Source organism: Danio rerio, chromosome 9 (assembly GCF_052040795.2).
Source record: "Danio rerio strain M-AB ecotype USA chromosome 9, GRCz13ab, whole genome shotgun sequence".
In the NCBI taxonomy this organism is placed as follows: Eukaryota; Metazoa; Chordata; class Actinopteri; order Cypriniformes; family Danionidae; genus Danio; species Danio rerio.
The window spans coordinates 39,357,713-39,380,023 of record NC_141029.1 but is presented as its reverse complement, the minus strand read 5'-3'; the positions used below and the strand labels follow the sequence as shown (position 1 = coordinate 39,380,023).

Genomic DNA, 22,311 nt, shown 5'->3' with positions numbered 1-22,311 from the left:
ATATATTTATATATATGCCGCCCTCAGCAGGAAGGTCGCTGGATCGCTGGTTCAAGCCTCGGCTGAGTTGGCGTTTCTGTGTGGAGTTTTTATGTTCTCCCTGCTTTTGCGTGGGTTTCCTCCGGGTGCTCCGGTTTCCCCCACAGTCCAAAGACATGCGGTACAGGTGAATTGGGTAGGCTAAATTGTCCGTAGTGTATGAGTGTGTGTGTGAATGTTTGTGTGGATGTTTCCCAGAGATGGGTTGCGGCTGGAAGGGCTTCCGCTGCGTAAAAACTTGCTGGATAAGTTGGTGGTTCAATCTGCTGTGGCGACCCCGGATTAATAAAGGGATGAATGAAAATGCTGTTTCCAACTTGCACAAAAGCAAATAAATACTGTAGTTTAATCTGCATAATTTCTCTGTGCTAGCAAAATATTTAATCACTATATTAACAGAGATGGCAAAAGTACACACATCCTTTACTCAAGTAGAAGTAGGGATACTCGTGTTGAAAAAGTTAAAGAATTGACTACACTTTTGGACTCAAGTAAAAGTAAAGAAGTACGGCCTGAAATATATACTTAAGTAAAAGGTATTTATTACTATATCTGTTTTAGTTTCATGGTAACTACATGAATACATCTACACAAAATAACTTGCAATTTGAGAGGGGTCTGGATGTAGACATAGTGCAGTGCAATCTGACCTGCATCCAATGCTTTTTAATACGCTAAATGTCTTAAATTTAACACTTCGTTTTGTCCAAAACATTTTTTTTTCTTTTGATAAAATAAAAACTGAATAAATTTGACTACAAATAATTTTTTGCGTAATGTTAAAGCTGCTTTATTTGTTTGAACAGCAACAATCATGCAGCTCATATCATTTGTTTGTTTGTTTTCAGATTATTGTGTATATTTTATTTAACAGATAAAATTATTAATGCTGTTAAATACATTTTTTGCATCTTCTTTTTTTCCTCATGATAAATTCCTGATCCTTTGCATTACATTTTTATTTATGAATGACCCAGTATAGTTTTGATGTTTTAAATACTTATCTAACAGCAATCTATCTAACAAGTTTAATAAATGTATACAATTTAATTTAAAAGAAGACTACAGTCCATATAATATACATGTTAAATCTATAAAACAGTTTAAATTCTGTACTAGGAAATATAAACTTGTTGGAAACAAAGGAAATAAACCTCATTGCATAGTATATGCATAAGTATTGAATTGCTTTAGTAGGACTAACTGTACAAACACTTACAAAAAAGCACATGATTGATAGTTTTTTTCCCCGGCAGTAGTAGATTAAGAGATCAGAGAAGTACAGTACAACATGGTCAGAAGTGGACAAAAAACTTTAACCCCATTTAAATGCTAGATTTGAGCAGAAATGTGCCTCTTGTTTTACCTGTTATTCGATCGACCAAAGCGCATCTTGTTACCCAGTGTAAACATGACAATAACGGCGGAATCCCTCTGACACATCCAGGTTAGCCGTTCCTATGGTAAGCTTAATAAAAAAGCCTACTTACTTTGCGCGATCAGAGGTTTAAAAAGCTGCGGTGGATGACAAAGAATAGATTGAATCAATAAGACGTTCAAATTGTGCAGTGACAAAAAAATAATTCACAAATTCACATTAAAACTAAAGTAACAAGATGGATTTAAAAATGTGAGGAGTAAAAAGTACAGATATTTGTGTAAAAATGTAAGGAGTAAAACGTTGTCAGAATATGTAGTGGAGTAAAGAACTGATACCCGAAAAAAATCTACTTAAGTACAGTAACAAAGTATTTGTACTTCCCATCTTTGTATTTTAATATGCTTTCGAAAAATAAGAATGATTTTCCATTTTCTATGATTGCCTCTGGAAGGGCTTCCGCTGTGTAAAACATATGCCAGAATAGTTGGTTGTTCATCTCTCTGTGGTGACCCAAGATAAATAAGGGACTAAGCAAAAGAAAAATTAATGAATGAATAAATAAGAATGAAATGCTGCAGGTAACACTTGCAATATTAAAACCACATATCAAATAAAAAAGAATTACAGTATAAAGACGTATAGCACAGTACCTACCCATATTTCATTGTTAATTGCTCATGCAGTGAGTAAAGTCGACACTTTCAAAAAATACGGTTTCCAACTTATAAGGACAGAAACTCATAATTACCGTCATTTAAACAGCACAATGTCTCTGTGCCTTTTTTTGCCAACTTCTTTTAGTCATGTGGCGATAAATATATTTGTAAAGAGTTTTTTCTCTTCCTTTACCTGTGGCTAAGTCTTACATACAGCCCGAATGAGAATCTCATTTCGCAGGCCCTGTCTGACCCTAACAATTTACAGCTCCTATTGCCACCAGCTTGTCAACAGGGTGCTAAAAAACACGAGTTTCAGAGCTCATCGCTTGTTTGAGCAACTGGAGGAGCTGCAAAGAGGGGAAAAGCAGGGAAAGAAAGTAATCAGAAGGTGAGAGCATTTATTACCAGCAGCTTTTAACTGACTCTCCACTGGCAGAGTCCCAAAATTGAAGCCATTTTTCTCACGCGCTTTCCCCCATTCTTGATTAAGACAGGCAATATGTCTCAAACTCCGCTGTCCTGAACTTCTGACAAATAGCGTCTTTTCTTTTTCTCCTGAGATGAAGCCATTAAAGCATCTGACCATCTTATCGCTGTGTGAGCTAAGCTGTCAGCAATTGGCGTGTGAGGAAATTTCTCAGGCTTAAATTGATGGGGCCTGTTTGGATCTGATGCTTTCCTGATAAATGCTACTAAATGTGATCGAACGGAGAAAAACCAAACTTTGGAATAGATTTGCTAATTTCTGTATGTATTTCAAATCATGATATTATTGTTAAACTCAGGCTCTGTGGAAATGATTGCTTTCAGCTTACTTTTTTCGATGTTTGATTGCGGATTCTTGGTAAAATAAACACTATGAGGCAGTATTAACACTATGACACAGTATTATTGACAAATAAAGGGGTATTTTCACACAGTTCTTTGCACAACACCAAATAACACCACAAAACTGTGAAATATTTATGATTTGTAATCAAATATATTTGCCTCACATATCCTTCTCCATACAGACAACTTTAACGGTGTGGTCAGTTTGCTTAGTAGCTCAAAAAAAAAAACTCAAGTTGGTTTTGGTCATCTGCCATCACATCAACGAAATGTAGCCGTAGTAACATACTTTACTTTTTTGAAAAAAAAATGTAGACTGTTTACAAATGTAATAGTGTTTACCATTTACAAATCTAGGTATAAGTCATAAAGTTTTTTTTTTGAGCACCTTATTTCTGATTGGTGTGTGAATAAACTTCTGTACTAAAATTTATATGGACATTTTTGGCAATTTTTTTGTTCATTTTCCTAAAGAAGCATGAAGATATATATATTTTTTTGTATCTGGGAGTACTATTTCACAGTAGAAAGTATTATAGTATGCAGAGCATTTAATCAATAAACAAAAACATGCAAAAAGGTCAATTAACTATACGGCCGATTCGAATAATATTACTCAATTGAATGGAAGTTATCAATGGTTATCAGCTGATAGATATGAGCCAGTAGGGGCCTCTGGCTGGAAGTTAACAAGAATTATTTATATTATTTATTAAATTTCCCATTAATTGTATTTTATTAACATCTACCACTACCCCAACCTAAAACCCAGCCGTCACAGTAATGTAAAAACAGATCTGGATCTGGAGTCTTCTTTATTAGTTCTGCTGATTGACCACAATAATTGTTTATGTTATTTATTGAATTTCCCATTAATTGTATTTTCTTAGCGTCTACCCCTACTCCCAACGTCACAGTAATGTAGAAACAGATCTGGATCTTCTCTATAAGTATAGCTGTTTAACCATTTAGATGGATGATAAAAAGCCTTCCGAACCTACCTGTAGGCTAGTAGCCCATATCTATCAGCTGATATCCACTGATAACGCCCATTTAATTGAGTGATAACATTTGAATGAGGTGACAAACTATGCAGGTGCTTTCATTGTATCAGAATATAGTTCATAGATCCTTTATAAAAGAATAAATATTTTTCTTGTTTACAAAAAAGAACAAGACCAGCTATTTTTAAGAGCCTGCAATAACTGTTTGCCTTTGTTCATCTGTTTTTAAGCTCTGATGTTTTGCTAAAAATAGAAAAATTTTGCTAATAGTTAGTACTTAAACATAGTCATATGAAAAAAACATTAAAACTAGAAACCATTCACACTAGAAAACATTATAGTATGAAACATCAATAATTACAGTGTTTATATACAAAAAAAAAAAAAGTGCAAGAAAGCTTGATTAATTAGAAAACCTGAAGGTGTTTCATTGCTTCTGGAGAGAGTGTTGATAGTGTATCTATAAAGACCCTAAACCTCAGCCCGTGTTTACAACAGAAAGTCTTTGGTACAAAAAGATTTGCTTTTTAAGAGAACTTTTTTTAAGCTTTGATGTGTTTCTAAAAGTAGTTAGTATTTAACATAGTCATATGAAGAAAATCTAAATTTCAATATATGAATGTACTAGAAAACATTTATCCTAGAAAACATTATTGTATAAAACATTAGTAATGACAGTATTTATATGTGACCAAAGAAAGCTTGATTAACTAGAAAACCTGAAGGTGTTTTACTGCTTCTGGAGATAGTGTTGATAGTGTATGTAAAAAAATACTAAACCTCAGTTCATGTTTACAACAGAAAAGTCAAGATTTGCTATTTAAGAGACTGCAATAATTTTTTGTCTTTGTAAATCTTTTTTTAAACTTTGATGTGTTTCTAAAAGTACTTAGTACTTAACATAGTCATATGAAGAAAATCTAAATTTGATAAATATGAATGTATAAGAACACATTCACCAAGAAAACATTGTAGTATAAAACATCAATAATTACAATGTTTATATACAAAAAAATGACCACAGAAAGCTTGATTAACTGGAAAAAAATGAAGGTGTTTTATTGCTTCTGGGGATAGTGTTCATAGTGTATCTTAAAAAAACAGTACACCTCAGCTCATGTTTACAACAGAAAGGTCAAGAATTGCTATTAAAGCGACTGCAATAACTATTTGTCTTTGTTCATCTTTTTTAAAGGCCTATAAAATAGACAGTATTTTTTACAGCCCTTCCAATGATTCTAAATCTCCTATTAAACCCCCAAGCCGGACGAAAGATTGATTGTCTTCTGTCCATTGCCTCGCCACATTGTTTTATGAGTTACTTTATTTTTTGCACTATTTAAAATTTTACAAGCAACCTCTTGTGGATTTGCTGCACTATAATGAAAGTATGTTAAATTATGTAGCAGAGTGATTCGTGTTGCTTTTGTTTGAGCGCTTCTTTCATGCATTGGAACCTTGAATTAAGGTGCAGTTCTGTGAATTGGTCCTCAAGTGCGCTAACTTATCTACTTTTATTTTTTACAGATGGCTATTTTTAAAACAGGTGAACTTTTTGACTTGTGTTTGCAAGGCTAGACTGCAGAGTATTTCTGCTGTGCTTGTCTTTTTTTCCTTCTGAAACAGTGGTCAGCTCGTAAAAAAAAACTCTGTTATGTACTGTAGTGCAAGTTGCAGAAATCAGGTGGAAAAAAAGCACCTTTAGGAGGCCATTTATTGAGCTTTTTTCTCTCACTGGGTCAGCTGGCAGAGTACAGAGAGCAGCCTGGCTCTGCCCCAAGGCCGTGTTCGTGTCTCCTGAGCTCATCAGTAAAACGGGCATCCGCTGTATGCCAATGTCAAATCAGCATTCCTTCCACGCCGGCACATTTTCATAGTCTTAAGAGATTACATGGACGGCTGGATTTCACTTTGGTCCACAGGAGTGGATCTTTCCACTGTAATTAATGAAATCGCTGCAGAAGTTTTTTGTTTAAATGGGGAGTTCTTGCAGGTCAGTGTCCCGAGGGCTTGTGTTTCTGCCCTCCGTAATGGGGGGTAATTGGGCTTTAGATGTGCACAAGAAAAGATATTGCTATTCCCTTCATCCTCACATGCTTTTAATTGGTTGGAGCCATTTATTTCTTCAATTATACACTGTATAACACAAGGGGTGCTCCAGTTCATTTACTTCTGTTGTTCATTCCTAATGCAGGAACTAACAAGAAGATGATAATCAGGGCTGTTTTACACACCTCACGTCAACTAGCGCACATTTATTTCAGCACCCTCATTGACTGGATGCAGAATTTACACTGCAAATACCCATGGCTAAATCCAGATGACTTAAAGTACCCGTGAAATCAAAAAGATTTTAAGAATATCTTTAAGCTAGTATTGTTATGATCACCAGCAATCTAGCCTTTGCAGATTCCTGAAGAAAATCATCCACCCAACTACAAATCTGCCACTTAACTACATACCCCACATGCATCTCACTCACACACCAGTTCCAGATCACTCCGATTTCACACACACAGCTAAAGCTCATGAGGACTAATGACATGGATTATATACACACTACACACACACTTCTGTGCTGAGTCTTGTTTTCCATTGTGAGCATTGTCTAAGCCAGTGGTTCTCAAACTTTTTTCACCAAGTACCACCTTAGAAAAAAATTGTCTCTCCAAGTACCACTTTACGACGCTATTTTTTAACCAGTATTAAAAAATAGTGTCATGGGCCTAATTAAGCAGCTACAGGTGTGCACAGTTTAAAAACGATGCAGATTAATTCCTATTATTAAGAATATGTATTATTGTCAGTCACTTTAAACATTTTAAATAGTCTAAACATTAACTGTGCTTGCAGGTAAAAAAAAAAATGTTTTAGTTAAAATGTGCTTTTAAAGGTTCATAAAAAATGGCGCTGTTCTTAAAAAGTAAAAAGAAAACTGCTGCACTTAAATCTAAAGTATTCATAATAGCCTATTCATCAAAAGCTGGAAATGTTGCTTGGACCTCATAAATATAGGCTATGTCATATTCATACACTTTTAGACAAATCTTGAAATGTTAAATGTACACATGACAGGGTTCATACAGGCACAGCCTAATTAAAATCAATTCCAGCACCTATTTTTTTTTTTCAAGACTGACATGCTATGTATTGAAGACCTGAAATGTATTCTCAGCAACCCATAAAACATTGCATAGGAATAGATACACAAAAACCATTAATAATAATAATACTAATAATATTTATTAATCATATATTAATAATATAATAAACCTGCACTTAATGATTGTGAAATCTTTTTTGTACTCAAGGAAAAATATTATTACACTGCTAAAATAACACAAATTTTAGTAAATAATACTAATATTAGGTAAAAGTACAAAGTACTCTTTTAAAAAGTACTAGTTGGTTACTTTTGAAAAAAAAAATCTGATTTTCATTTTGAAATTGCTTAAATCTCAAAGCTACATGTATAGGAATTTGCACTAACAAAGGAAGTATGGTTGAGTTTTCCTTTCATGACAATTAATCTTTTTCAATAGCACTGGTAAAACTACCACATAAACTTTAAGGCCATAGAGACACTTTTTGCCCATTTTTTAAACAATATTTTTAAGCTTTGAAAGGTTTAATTAAAGTATATGGTAAAAATATTTAAATTTAGCCTTTTATTTACATATTTTACACTATTTTTCTTTACAATATGGCAAATTTGTTTCTTAAATAGCTGTACATCACATGTGGATTTTATTTTGCACTTGATCTTGATCTAAAATACAAAAAATAAAATAAAAATACATGTACACTTTCAGTAAAAAACAAACAAACAAATGACTTCATTTTACTTGAGGTATTTGAAATATGACAACACTACATTTATCAACGCAGTGTTTTAAGAGCCTTATTGTTAATTTTGATAAATAAACAATAAGTAACAACGAATTGTTTTGACCTGTAATGCTTTAACACAGATCAGAATACAGCTAAATGTATAAATCACACAAATACCTCATCCAGAAACATTTCCAGCATTATTTTTTGTCGTAAAAATAATAACTAAAGTTCCACCTTTGCTAAAAGTAAGTTTCACTTCACAATACAGCCACATAAGAAGACAATTTGCATTGTCATCGATCATGCATCAATCTAATTCTAAATACTTGATAACTTTGCATACTTTTGTTTTGACTGAATTTAGTCAAGGAGCAAAGATAAATAATCTACTTTAATAGTGGAGAGGTCGCGATTGTATTCTATCTGAGCACACACGCGATCATGAGAAGACTTGCAGTTCATTTGAAAAAAAAAAGCCTATTTAGGAGCTCGCATATCTGTTTTAGCGATTTGCGTACATGAATGCGCTCTCTCGTGTTAAAATAAAGCACTCGCCACATTTGTAGAAATGAGTTATTGCGCAATACCTCAATTCCCGCGCCGCCATTCAGAATGTATTTAGAGGAGTGACAGGTCAGAGGCGAGTCGACTGGCTGTCGGAGAGCGAAACGTGTATGTAGATCATCAAAAAGGCAGGAAATATGTCCGCGGTTTAATTACTCTGCTAGACATCTCTATAGTGAAAACATCCGAGAAGCAATTTTCCAACAAAACTTTTGTTTTTAAGTTGTTTTCTCTGTCTCTGCAACACAGAAAGCCTTTGTCCCGCCCTTACATTTCACGCGACTAGAAAAGGTGGACTGTGATTGACTACTTTTCATGTCAGTCAAATCACCCTTCAGACTCAATTCTTAAACTTCGGAAACTGATTTTCAGCAGCTTATGTCACAAAGCACTAAAGTAAACATTCTAAGCACAGCGTTGTGATCGCTTCACAAAACAGCCAATGCTGATCACATCGATGTTATATTACGCATCAAAGGGTTTAAAGTGTTAATTGTTTCTTTCATTATTTGGCGATTCCTCCGCGTACCACTAGGAGGAAGCGGTACGCGTACTACAGTTTGAGAACCACTGGTCTAAGCGTTTTCCTTGTCTTGCCCTACCTTGTTTCTTTGTTTGTTTATTGTTTACATTGTTTCGCTGCTTCCCCAATCATTCACCTGTGATTCTGATCATACTTTTGGATTACCTGTATGCTCCAGTTTGCACCTGTTTTGACCTTTGCCTGCCTGATGATTGTTTAATGACCTGCTTTTGGATCCAACGCATTGTCAACCTATCGTTACGAGTATGCTGTAAAACAGTGACAACTTTCGCATTTAGAGAATAAACATCCAGAACATGCAGTTAATCAATTCAGCATAAATGGATGAATCATAATGTGTTTTGACATCACCTCATACCTAATTTTCTCATCAGTGTCAAAGTATCTTATTTAATGTAATTAATGTAATATGGTGTGATATATTCGTTTTGGTATATATTCAATCAAGTTTGTTTTTTGGCCCATTATAAAAAAAAAATTGGGCACCCGTGTTCTGTATGAACATATTCCTCAGTTAAAACCAAAAGAATATAGAAATGAATAAAACCGTAAGTTTTTTTTTTTTTTTTTTTTTTTGGTGTTCATATATAAATTTTATTATATAATTCATATCTAAATTTTTTAATACATTGCCTGGCTGATTTGCTGAAATGTCCCATAATCAGAAATATTATGGCGTTTAATTCTCTTATGCTGTTTTGACACAATCTACGTAGTAAAAAAACACTATAGAAATAAAGATGAATTAAACTGAAATGATGACAAAATCTTAACCTTCTGGAATGTCATGATAGGGTCATCCAGAATCTGTGTAGATGAAATTGCTGAAGGGCAATGTTTTCCTTTGGTCTGGATAAAGCGTTGGAGTGGTTTAGCACTCGGCAGGATTCAGTCTTGGCACTCGGCACTGTATCAACACTCTGTGTGTTTCCTCAACCTTCAGGCTGGAACGCCAGAGGGCCAGCGCAAACAAACCCACACACTTGTGCCAAAAAACAAGCCTTTCAAGCTAAAGGGAAGGTTGCGAGGCTGCTGGTGTTTTACTAACATACCGCCCCAAATTCCTGAGCCCTTAAAATGGCACTCATGGCTTAACTTCATTAGTGGGTTTAGATTTAATTACACCTCATTAAGTGTCTTTTTTTTTTTTTTTTTGCAGCAGCAGTTCAAATATTTAATCAATTTTGAGGTGTTGCGTAGGGTTTTGTAAAAAGAAAGGGAAATTGTCCCAGGCGGGGTTTAGATTTGTATCTGGGAACTGTAGAGCCGAGGGCTGGTGTCAGTTCAACTGCAAGCTTTTTAATCTGCCATGTTGGCCGAGGGAAGCAGATGTTGGATGTCTCTTCAGTTTAAAAGTCTAGATAAATTTGCTTTTGCAGCTTATCTGAATCATAAAAAAGTCTGCATTACATGTCTTAATTAGATTTAGCTAGAAATGATAAAAAAGGTATTTATCTTTAATTTAACTGACATGCATATAACTATATAATAACATTTGCAACTTTGGTTTCAAATATTTTTTTTAAAAATAATGAGAAATTTTCTTAAAATTGTTTGGTATTTAAATACTTAAAATGTATCTATTTATTTTGCATTTTGACCTAAATATTTGTAATAATTTAAATGAACATCCTTCAGAAGTTTTGATTTCAATTTTTCTTTTTTCTAATTCATTGGTATGGTATGTAACTTTAAAAAGGTTGTAACTGGTATGTAACTTATTAACTTAATGTAATATAAAGAATCAGATTATATTTTATTCTGTTTTGTTATTTGTTTTTGTTTTTATGAAGAATATAATGAAATAACATTAAAACTGGTTCCTAAATAAATATATTTGTAATATATGACCCTAGTTTATGAATGTTATGCTGCACATGTATGTTATATAGTCAAAAATGCATTATAAAGGTAGAATTATAGATTTTTTTATATTGCTGTAAATCACTGCAATATTAAGTAAAGATGATAAAGAAAAGTGTCAATTTTCAGTAAGTTTCCTACTGTAAATATATCAAAACCCAAATTTTGATTAACCCTGTAAGACCCAAATATAGATGATGAGCATTAAAATGAGCAATTTGAGATGAGCTCAATATTTTTAACTCTTAGATATTGTTTTAGGAGGCCTCTGATGTAAGATTTGAAGATTTATTTTTTTTTTTTTTTTGCAGTTTTTCCACCTCATACAAACAATACTGCCTGAATGCCCTACTATGGTCCCTCCCTTACTAAAAGGGACACATGCATCTCCCCAGAGCACGGCTTTACATTCAAGACCATTCACACCAGTCTCTGAACAATGCAAAAGGCTACCACTCTAACCTAACATTGTAGAATTACAACATAGACATAATAAGCTCTAAATCAAATTTGATAAATGTTTTCTAAGTGTAATAAACACAAAAAAATATATTTATTACTTAAATCTTGACAAATCCGAAAAGGAGATCAGCTCAATGTGAAGGTCACACAATAGGACCCATTCATCATGTAAATGTGATTCTATGAAAAGAAAACATTTGCTTGCATGTTTTTAGAAGTGTTAAAATTGATGTTGTAATTCTGCAATTCTGGGTTAATCCCAGCAGGGCCAGGACATCAATATGACATCAGATTGACAGTGAACCCCAATGCCGTGGGACATTGCATTTTGTTTAGAAATGATAATCTGGATGACATCAGAACCCAATGTCAGGCTGATGTTGGTGCCCAATGTCTGGCAGATGTTACATTTTGGTTACATTCCAATGCAGCGTTAAAACAGCAAAGTACCAAAGTCTAATGATGTTACAACTTGACACTGTGTGGACGTTACCAATATGACATCTATTAGATGTTGGATTTTGGTTGTCATACCCCATGAATAAATGTCAGTATTTGATGTCAATATAACAATGGTTTAAGATGTTGGCTCAATGTTGGATTTTGGTCACTTTCCAACACAACCTAAAATTGTATTGATGTCATTTCACGTCATTATTGGACATAAAAAATACATTGTCCATAGATACTGATGACTTAAATCTAACCTAATAATAATATCTTATGACATTGTGTGTCTGCTGGGATAATACGCATTCACTCCAAAGATTATTAGTGCTGCTTATTCAAACTACTTATTTAAAATGAGCTGATTAAACACAATTCTTTTTTCATTAAATTACATTTTTGGGGGACAGCTTCATTGTTTTATGTTCAGTCCACTTTAATTTGTAAAAAATAATTAAATTAACTTAATTGATTTGTGTTGGGACAACATGAAGGAATTGTGTGCAACAGCATTTCCTACAGTATCGCTTAGTAATTAAATTAAAGAACTTTACATTTTTTGAACCTTACGATTTTAAATTACTTGTATCTTGGCAAAATATTGTCCTATTAAACCATATTTGACAATTGAATGTTTTTATTCAGCATTGATGTAAAAATCTCATTTTATTTAAGTGGTCCAGAGTTACACATGTATAATATTCATGCACTGATCTAATGTTTTTCCCTTTCTCTTTTTCTTCCCTTTCTTTGTCTTTCTATTTTAGGATGTGTTTGGATGCACGCGACCCTTACTGTGGTTGGGACCGAAAGCAGCGGCGTTGCACCACCATTGAGGACAGCTCCAACATGAGCCAGTGGTTCCAGAATATCACTGCCTGCCCGGTAAGAGTCCAGGGCTCTCACTCCTTCATGCATGACTGCTGTTTGGACACATGTCCACCGTCTCCCACTGCAGCTTTCAAATCTGTGTTGTGTGAAAGGTGCTATGCCGCATGATTGATAACATCACTTGAGCCAGCTGCTTTCATGGTCATTATCTTTTGGAGCTGAGATTCTGCACGCGCCCAACCTTCAAACTCACTTGTTTTTGTTTTTTCTCATTTATTTCAGCTGAGGAACCAAACCACAGATGGTGCGTACGGGCCCTGGGCTCCATGGCAGCCCTGTAGCCATGATGATGGTGAAGGCACCAGCACGTGTCTTTGTCGATCGCGGGTATGCAATAGTCCACCGCCTCGTTGTGGAGGAAAAAACTGCCAGGGTCCCACCATTGAGGTGTCCAACTGTTCAAGGCAAGTAACGAGTTTTCTCAATAAATAGTTCACCCAGATGATATTCTATTGTTTTTAGGGATGCACTTACATGATGACTTTTTTAATGGCTGACGCTAATTATAATAATTAACATTTGTCAAAAGTATTCTATTTTAAGTTTGGATAACAAACACAGGTAAATACTTGGAGTGAAGGAAAATGCTTATTTGTCTTATGTGTCTGAGCTGTCAATAAAAATCAGAGGTGAATGAAGTAGAGTTGTGAAAATCTGCTTCCTCATATTGAGAATAGGCTACATTTGAAATCAGTAACCAGTGTTGGGGATGCCCTTTTAAACTGCTGCAAGCTGCTACAAAATGTAAACAAACTACATTTCTATAAGCTAGCTACACTACAAGTTACTTCCTAAACATAGCTAGTAACATTGAAGCTACTTTTTTTCCACAAAGACGTAAAATGCAGCATTTTAATAAACAATGATTTTAAGAAAAATATATTTTCTTACTTAAAACATTGCCAAATACCACAGCTCAAATTAATGGTTCAGCCAAAAATGAAAATTCTGCCATCATTTATTCACTTGGATTTGTTCCAATAGTTAAATTTTTTTGTTTTGTTTTGTTAAAAAACAAAAGAAGACAGTTTGAAGAATGCCGAAAACCTGTTACCATTAATATCAATAGTAAGAAAAATTAATACTGTGGAAGTCAGCGGTTACAGGTTTTCAACATTCTCCAAACTATATTCTTTTGTGTTCAACAGAACAAAAAACCTGAAACTGATTTTAAACAAATCAAAGGTGAATAAATGATGACAAATGTTCATTTTGAGATGAACTATCTTTTTTATGTTTATTTACACATCATTTTAAATGTGACTGTTAAGGGTCAAAGTACAAAACTAAAAAAAGCATTGCATTGCAATGACTAATAATTAACTTAGATTAAGCATTTTCTAATAGCACTTCTTAAAAAATAAATGAATAAAACAGTGACATGGCTCCATTTTGATAAGGAATTTATTTTAAAACCTGTGCATAACATTCATTCTTCAGGTTATTTACCAACTGTTAGAATACTTTATGGTTTTAATTTCTTAATTTAACTGTTCAACTGACAAATATATTTTAGCAAAATACCAGCAATAAATAAATAAAAGTAAAACCATGACTATTACTACCTACTACTATAGGGTATATGCACAGCTAGTGTTTCTTCCCATACCGATAAACTTCCAGTGAACGGTTATTGTGACTTTTTTCAATTTCATAAGATTCCTTTTACAGCATCAATGTTGTGATGTAATTAAAATACAATGAGTTAAAGAGACTTCAGCTTTCATTTAGTTGTTAAAGTGCAAACCGAGATAAAAAGCCATTTACATGCATGCTCCCGTCAGGATCAGCAGATGAGAGCAGAAACACCATTGAAAATACTGGAGTATAATATAAATAAATGTTCATATTTTAAAAACATGGTGTGGGGTAATGTAATTTAATGCAGTGCTTTTTCTACAATCTGAGACCTACTTTATATTGTAGGCAGGGGAGATAGGCTTCAGACCTTAAACACGCCAATTTTGTAACTGCATTCACTGGAAGTGCTTAACCCAGGTTACTGCAAAATTAAATGTCCTTCTGCATACTTCTGCATACACCCTATTGTAATAATCTTATGACTGTGTTGCTTCAGACCATTTCAGGTTTACTAATGGAATGCAGCTGTTGTCAAGCTACTATTTGCTGGAATAAGTAGCTAGTGGACAAGCTACAGTGTGTCATGAATAGCTGAGCTACAGTTCAACTGCTGAAAAATGTAGCTAAGCTGGTACATGGTACAGCCAACATGCCAGGCAATCCATCAATGCATCTCTAGTTACAGTGTTTCAGACTATCTGTCTATTATTTTTCTGTACACTGCTATCCTGTATCCAAGGTGCTGAAACTGAGCTGTGTTTTTACCAGAAGTGGCAGTTCTCTCATCGCGCAGGATGTGCTGCAGGAACTGAGCACTTTAGCAAATTGAGAACGTTTCCCGATCAAAACTCTTTACCAAAGCTGTCCTCTTTCTCTTCCATCACGTCACATTAACCTCATCAAATGCGGCAGTGTTGCTGGAAAATAGAAAGTTTTTCTACATCCCAAATAAGAAAATGGGCTCTTACCTATCACTTCTTGTCAAGGCTCACCAAGATGCTCACTTTTTTTTTTTCTTGCTTGATTTTATTTTTTTTTTGTGTAGGAATGGAGGATGGACACCATGGTCGTCCTGGGGCCAGTGCAGCACAAGCTGTGAGATTGGGTTTGAAGTTCGCCAGCGGTCCTGTAACAATCCTTCACCCAGGCATGGAGGCCGAGTGTGTGTGGGGCAAAGCAGAGAACAAAGGTATAAGAGGAAAAATATATATTTTCTTGTGCAATATGGCTTGAAACATACCATACTTTTAATGACATTCATCAGTTATTTAAAGCAGTTTAGGTAATATAATTAAGGATCCTTAAATTAGACTTAATTGACTTTCAGAAGAGAAAATTTCTTGCTTTTTAGTTTTTTAAGAAAAGCTTTGTCACACTTGTGGCCCTGGGGTCCTCTGATAGTTTTTAAAGTAATAGAAAAAAGTAATTACTTTCTTACTTTGTGTTTTATATTACCATTTTTACCCTCTGATCCTCTTTTGTGCCTTAGAGGACCACTTTACTGACTTTTTCAGTACAATAAGAGTTCATAGTGACCATGGCTGTTCAACTCCAAAAAGGATTAAAAACACTGTCCATACAACCATATTCCATGTTATCAGAAGCCGTGAGATACATTTTTGTGGTGAACTAATTGAAATTCACGTTTATGCATTTAGCAGGTGCTTTTTTATCCATAGTACTTTACAGCAGAAGAACATACTGTAAGCAGGACAAGAGCCAACAATATTTATAATGAACTGTGCCAGTGTTTAACTCCATGTGTTTAGTTCCCAGGGAACAGGCAATGTTATTATAAAAGTGTCTGCCAAATGCATGAGTGTAAATAAATAGAAATGGAAACACCTACAAGTAGCCCACACTCTTCATAGATGGATGCTGCTGCAATTTCAGTAACTGTGTAAAAACATATAAAACTTTCTGTAATATCAGACAAGGTATTAGTGAACTCACACATGTGTGGCCAGGCACTGTTTCTGGATACAATAAAGTCTGCATAGCATCTTTAATTTTAATCTTATTCTGTAAAAATACTGTATGTGAAAATACTGTGTTGAATGGTGCCTTGTTTGTAAACAAATACACTGCAAAAACGAATTTACTTTTAAAAAGTGAGTAAACCTGTTGGCTTTAAAGTTTTAAGTAAATGTGGATATGTGCATAAATATACAAATAAGTTCAATCAACTTAAAGTTCCAAGTTACAATGGTTTTACTCATATTTTCAAAGTAAAGTCAACTTGTCGCTTTTATGTAAGTTTTTTTTTTATAAGTATATGATCGGTTTTTCAGTGTATGGGTTTAAATTAATGTAAATACAGGACCAAGTTCTTACTGACGCCATCTGGAATTTCATTAGTGATAAAGTTTTAACTCTTCCCTAATGTTGGGATCAGGCAAAGACTGTTGCACTTTGGCCTCAGTTTAAGCTGTTTTGGGCCAACGAACAACTTTTGAGATCTTAAACTTACAGGAGTTTTTATTAGAATCAGTGGTATAAAGACTGAAAAACATAAATCAGGTTGCTGTGTTTACATGTAGAGTGAAATCTGTGTAACTCTGACTAACAAGATTTGAGAGTCCAGCAGTTGGTGCTGCAAACCAAGTTCATACAGCACCGATAGGAAGTCATTGTGTATAATGAAAATGCACCTTAGACACTTTTAAGTCATCCACACTGTTCATGTAAGTTGCATTAATAAAGTGTGTTTTAAGGTTGCTTTGTCTGATGCACACTGAAAAAAAATATTCAAAGTTGATTTCTTGGATTTACTAAATTAAGTTAAGTGATTGAAAGCAATTTATGTGGGATGAATTTAAACAAAGTAAACTGAACATTGCTAATTTAATTTGCTTAAATTTAATCCATATAAATTGTTTTCTACAACTTTGCAGACATCATTTTTTATCAGTGGGGTTTTTATATGCACAATTTGATTATATGGGAATCGGAACTGATCATTCTACTTAGCCAATAGCTGTAGTAAAGATGAAAATAAACATATAAAATATTGAATGCAGGTGGAAGGAAAATAGTGCAGTAAAAGTACAGATTCGGCACTTAAAACATACTTAAGTAAAAATACTCACACTGTAAAAATTGCTGTGTTCCACACAAATGTTCCAACACAAATCGATTGAGTTATGTTCACAACTTTAAGTAGGTTGAACATAAAACATTTAAGTTATCTCTAAAAATAGGAATTGTGTTGTTTCAACTGATTTAAATACGTAGTTTGAACAAAAGACATTTTCTGAGTGCATTTTTAACTGCTTCAGAAAAGTACAACTCCTGAGAAAAACTGCTTAGTTACATTAATTTGTAACTCTGCACCACTGAATATAATGACTTCTCAAATTGTATAAAAATGCTACTTAAAATTATTATCTGATAATCTTCCCTTCTGCTGCAACTGCCAAATCAAATAAGATGCACATTTTAAATGTCAGTAACATTTAACATCAGTCTCATATCCAAATGCTTGTAAAACTTGTGGCCATTTTCAAGTGATTTTTTTAACCTCTTTAAGCTACCATTTCTTTTAAATTTTATCAACTCACAGCAGCCCGACTAAGACTCATGATATCAGTGAAACAAATTTTTTATGCTCTTCAGATTCTGCAATGAGAAGGTGTCATGCCCTCAGCCTATCTTCTGGTCATCATGGTCTCCCTGGTCCAAGTGCAGTGCAGATTGTGGTGGAGGTGTGCACTCTCGCTCCAGGAACTGTGAGAATGGAAATAGCTGTCCAGGGTGTGCGCTGGTACGTATACCTGAAGCACACTCTCTTACATATGCACACACGCACACACACACACACACACACACAAACACATGCGCACACACACGCGCACACACACACACACACACACACACAGTAGCCTTGAAGCCTCCTGCTCGAGCATGATAACCAAGCCGCTCTCCTCCTAGAAAGATACGCGTGATGTACTGTAGAAGCAGAGCTCATTTGTGATTCAGAGTAGACTGAGTGGACTCGACAAATCTAATACACTGTTTCATTGTGGAGATTTATGCAGTTCTGAGACTGTCACTTACATTAAGTTGATCATCCACCCTGCCTGCTGACATTCTTGAAGTTATTTACAGTGCATTCATCATCTTCAAACTGAAAACGAGATAAAACATATATACATAAATTTATTTGGGCATGCTTTTTGTTGCCAAGACAGAAAGGCATATGCTTATAGAGTGCAAAACTGCATGCACACTCTTTCAGCAGCTGTGTTAAAGAGATAGTTCACACAAGGATGAACATTTACTCTTCATGGACTATTTCCAAACCTGTTTTAATTTCTGACTTCTGTTGAACACAATGGAATATGTACTGTAGAGTGTTGGGGGGAAAAGAGCTGTTTTTTGTTTCTACTATGGGTGTCAATGTCTGTTTTTCCCAACATTATTTGGGATATTTTGTTTCGTGTTCAACAGAATACAGAAATTCCTAAAAGTTTAAACTAAAATTTTTGGTGAACTATTGCTTTAAAGCGTTATTATATGGTCTGTTATAATCCATGAAACAAACCAAACAGCTACTGTATAAGGATGATCCTTTACAAATTTTTATTTGAGAAAAATAATTTTGGGGGTTTTCTTGTGGAGCATTTGGAACTGTTGTGCTCATTAAAGGAACTGAATAAAAATTAAATTAAATTAAATTAAATTAAATTAAATTAAATTAAATTAAATTGAATTGAATTGAATTGAATTGAATTGAATTGAATCAAATTAAATTAGTTCACGTTGATTTCCTCTGGGTCCTCCGTTTGTATGTTGTGGGGAATCATAAACCACAAATGGACGTTGAGATAGAAGATTCAAGATTCACAATCATTTCTTCTTCTGTCATTGTTCATGTCAAACGTTACCATGTCTACGATGTCTCAAGACACCATCGCCCAAAGTCTGGCATGTAATTTTCTGAAGCATAGTTATAGCATAAAAGCACTGGTTTTGAAGCACTTTACCTCAGATGTTATTTATTATTTTTGTTTATATACATTTTATATTACTGCCTCTTGCGATTAACTAATCACAATGTTTCCAATTGTGATAGTGATTTAATTTCGGTTAATCACACAGCCAAAGACATGCAGTACAGGCGAATTCAATTCAATTCAATTCAGCTTTATTTGTATAGCGCTTTTACAATGTAGATTGTGTCAAAGCAGCTTCACATAAATGGTCATAGTAACTGGAACAGGGTGGTTCAGTTTTTAGTGTTTAAGTTCAGTTCAGTTCAGCTCAGTTCAGTGTGATTTGAAATCAGTCCAAACACTGAAGAGCAAATTTATCGATGCGTAGCTCTACCAATCCTGAACCATGCGAGCCAGTGGCGACAGCGGAGAGGGAAAAAAAGCTTCACCTGATAGGAGTGAAGAAAAAAAAAAAAAATTTTTTAATTGAATGAGCCAAATTGGATGTAGTGTATGTGTGTGTGTGAATGCAAGAATGTATGGGTGTTTCGTGGTGCTGGGTTGCAGCTGGAAGGGCATCCGCTGCTGAAACATATGCTGGTGGTTCATTCTGCTGTGGCGACCCCAGATTAATAAAGGGATTAAGCCGAAAAAGATAATGAATGAATGAATTGACCAGTTTTCTATCTGTACATATTTATTATTTTTAATTATGAAAGTGTTAACTGACATCTAAAAAACGTTGCAAGCATGGTCTCAGTAACTCATTTAAATCAAATGACCTTTACTTATTATTATATATATAATTCCTGGTTCCCCAAATGTTTTATCTAACCCTTTTAGCTAGCTAATCAGACTAAATGAATTATAGTTTAAATGGATAAGTCAGCAGATTCTATTTCACAGAGGTACAATTTAAATGTTATTCACATGACAGTTCAAATGTTTTTGGTTTTTTTTGTATAATGATTGATCAACAAATTACACTACAACAAAGCAAATGTCTTCCAGTCACGGTAATTATCCACTAAACAAAAGCACACCTATTTGATCAACTTTATATATTCATTTGTTTATATCTTTCATAACTGGCGTGCTATAATTTCTATACAACAAAAGATTGAGACAAATCAGTTTTCTGAAATGCTCTTCCAGATGCTCTTTTGCTCTTACGTTTTAAATCGCACTGATTTCTTTGCTCTCCGACTCTCTTAAGAGCTGCAATTAATTCAAATTTAATCGACTTAATTAGGACTCAAATTAACGTTCCTTGCAAAGAACCGCAACACCCCCTTGGGTGTCTAGCAAGGAGCCATTAAATTTTATTAACTGTTCACAATGATGGCACAAGGATGGCAGGACATAGCTTCGTGCACATGTGAGAAAGTGAAGTAATGTCCCCTGTGCATGAAAAATTAGCAATGATGTCATCTTCTCACCATTTCAGGAGTACCAAGCATGTAATTTGGAGTCCTGTCCAGAGGTGCGCCGAAACACCCCGTGGACCCCTTGGATGCCAGTGAATATAACCCAAGGAGGGGCACGGCAGGAGCAAAGAGTCCGCTACATCTGCCGGGCTCAACTAGCTGACCCTCATGAACTCCAACTGGGCAAGCGTAAGGTGGAGACACGCTTCTGTCCCAATGACGGGATGGTAACCTGCGAAACAGACTGTGAGTGTATAGACCCTTTGTATTATGCACATTCAGGCTGGAAGTGATATCATTTCAACATTGACATTGCAATGTGTTCCAATGTCAAGTCACAGTTACAGTAGACCAGGCACTACAGTTCAAAACAAACCTGGTTTATGAAGTCACTGCAAGGTTTAACCATCATATCATTTGCATGTGTTTAAGGCTTTTGACTGAGCATTTCAAGCTAGTTTAAAGCATTCAGGCACAAGAAATTATGACAATTGTGACTTCAACAAAGATTTATTGTATTCACTTATTTACACAAAGAGGTCTTTACAGTGATATTTTACATTTGGATATTCAATTTCTGTACCTGAATACTATTAAGCTGGGTATACACAATATGATTTTGCTGTCGTATGTGGTCATAAGTGATTGTTTTCCCTTTCGGGAGGAGTCATGTGGAAATGATGTGATCATTTACAGCGGGCAAGGCTTTATATTTCACACACACAAGGTGACAAGGCAAAGAAAAATAATGTGTATGTTTTGTCTGGCAAAAATATGGCTCATAAAAAATACCTGTTATTTGAGAGAAAGTAAAAGAGGCATAATAAAATTTATATTAAAACATATATCTTCCTACAATTATATCATGCAATAATTCTCACAACAAACAATTTGTACCTCCTAAAACATGTTTATGGATTCAGAATTAACATTTTGTTTTCATCAATTTTACAAAGAACTCCTCAAACTGTTCAATTATCAGAAAAACTTCTGGTCCCACTTTATATTAAGTGGCCTTAACTACATCAAAAAAATAAGTACAATGTACTTACTGTGTTTATAATGTATTTGAGAACACGTGGTGCTTTTGAGTTGGGATAGAGGTTGGGTTATGGACAGGTTTGGTGGCATGGGTAGGTTAAAGGGTGGGTCAAGGTGTCAGGGATGGTCAACAATGTATTTACAAATGTAATTACAAAAGTTAAATACAGATGTAATTACATACATGTATTTAATCAAGCATAAGTACAAAGTAAATACATGTATTTACACAATAAGTACATTGTAACAAACTATTCCTGTGTAAGTACATATTAGTTAAGGTCACTTAATATAAAGTGGGACCAAACTTCTGATAATATTCTTTAACAGTTTATAATATGTGTACTCTATCTTTATTCTTGTAGTTATTGTCACATTTATTACAGTGTCAGCATTTATTGCACCCATATCTAACCTCTTATTTTTCTGTATTTTTATATAACATATTCAGCTGACCACAACACAAAATTCAGTTGTTGTTTTTTCCTTTTTTTCTGAAAGTTATTTATTTGACCACTTATAAAATATTAAAAGAGAAAGAGGGAGGGAGGGAGTAACTCTCGTAGCAAAGAAAGGTTTTCCTCTGTCCATGTTTTTGGCATGGAATTTCATGCGATTGCTTCGGAATGTTTGTGCACACATCATCCTCTGACTATCAGAATTTGCACCATGTACACCCACCTTTAGACTCCCCAGAAAAACATAGAGCACTGTGTATTTGCACTATTGTATTCATCTAATATTTATGTTATTTCCAAATAGAGCAGTTTAAGTCATCTGCTGAAGTTCATATCATATATCATATTGTA

General features: G+C 34.5%; 1 protein-coding gene across 3 annotated transcripts in view; it reads left to right on the top strand.

Moving 5' to 3' along the window:
- Positions 1-22,311, top strand: part of sema5ba (sema domain, seven thrombospondin repeats (type 1 and type 1-like), transmembrane domain (TM) and short cytoplasmic domain, (semaphorin) 5Ba) — a 273,670-nt gene that overhangs the window by 215,171 nt on the left and 36,188 nt on the right. For all 3 annotated transcript variants that reach the window (XM_087268166.1, XM_087268164.1, XM_087268165.1), the window contains exons 13-17: positions 12,396-12,513; positions 12,742-12,923; positions 15,146-15,289; positions 17,716-17,863; positions 20,482-20,707. In XM_087268166.1, the coding sequence (XP_087124292.1) occupies positions 12,396-12,513; positions 12,742-12,923; positions 15,146-15,289; positions 17,716-17,863; positions 20,482-20,707 (818 nt within the window). The remainder of the gene's footprint in view (positions 1-12,395; positions 12,514-12,741; positions 12,924-15,145; positions 15,290-17,715; positions 17,864-20,481; positions 20,708-22,311) is intronic.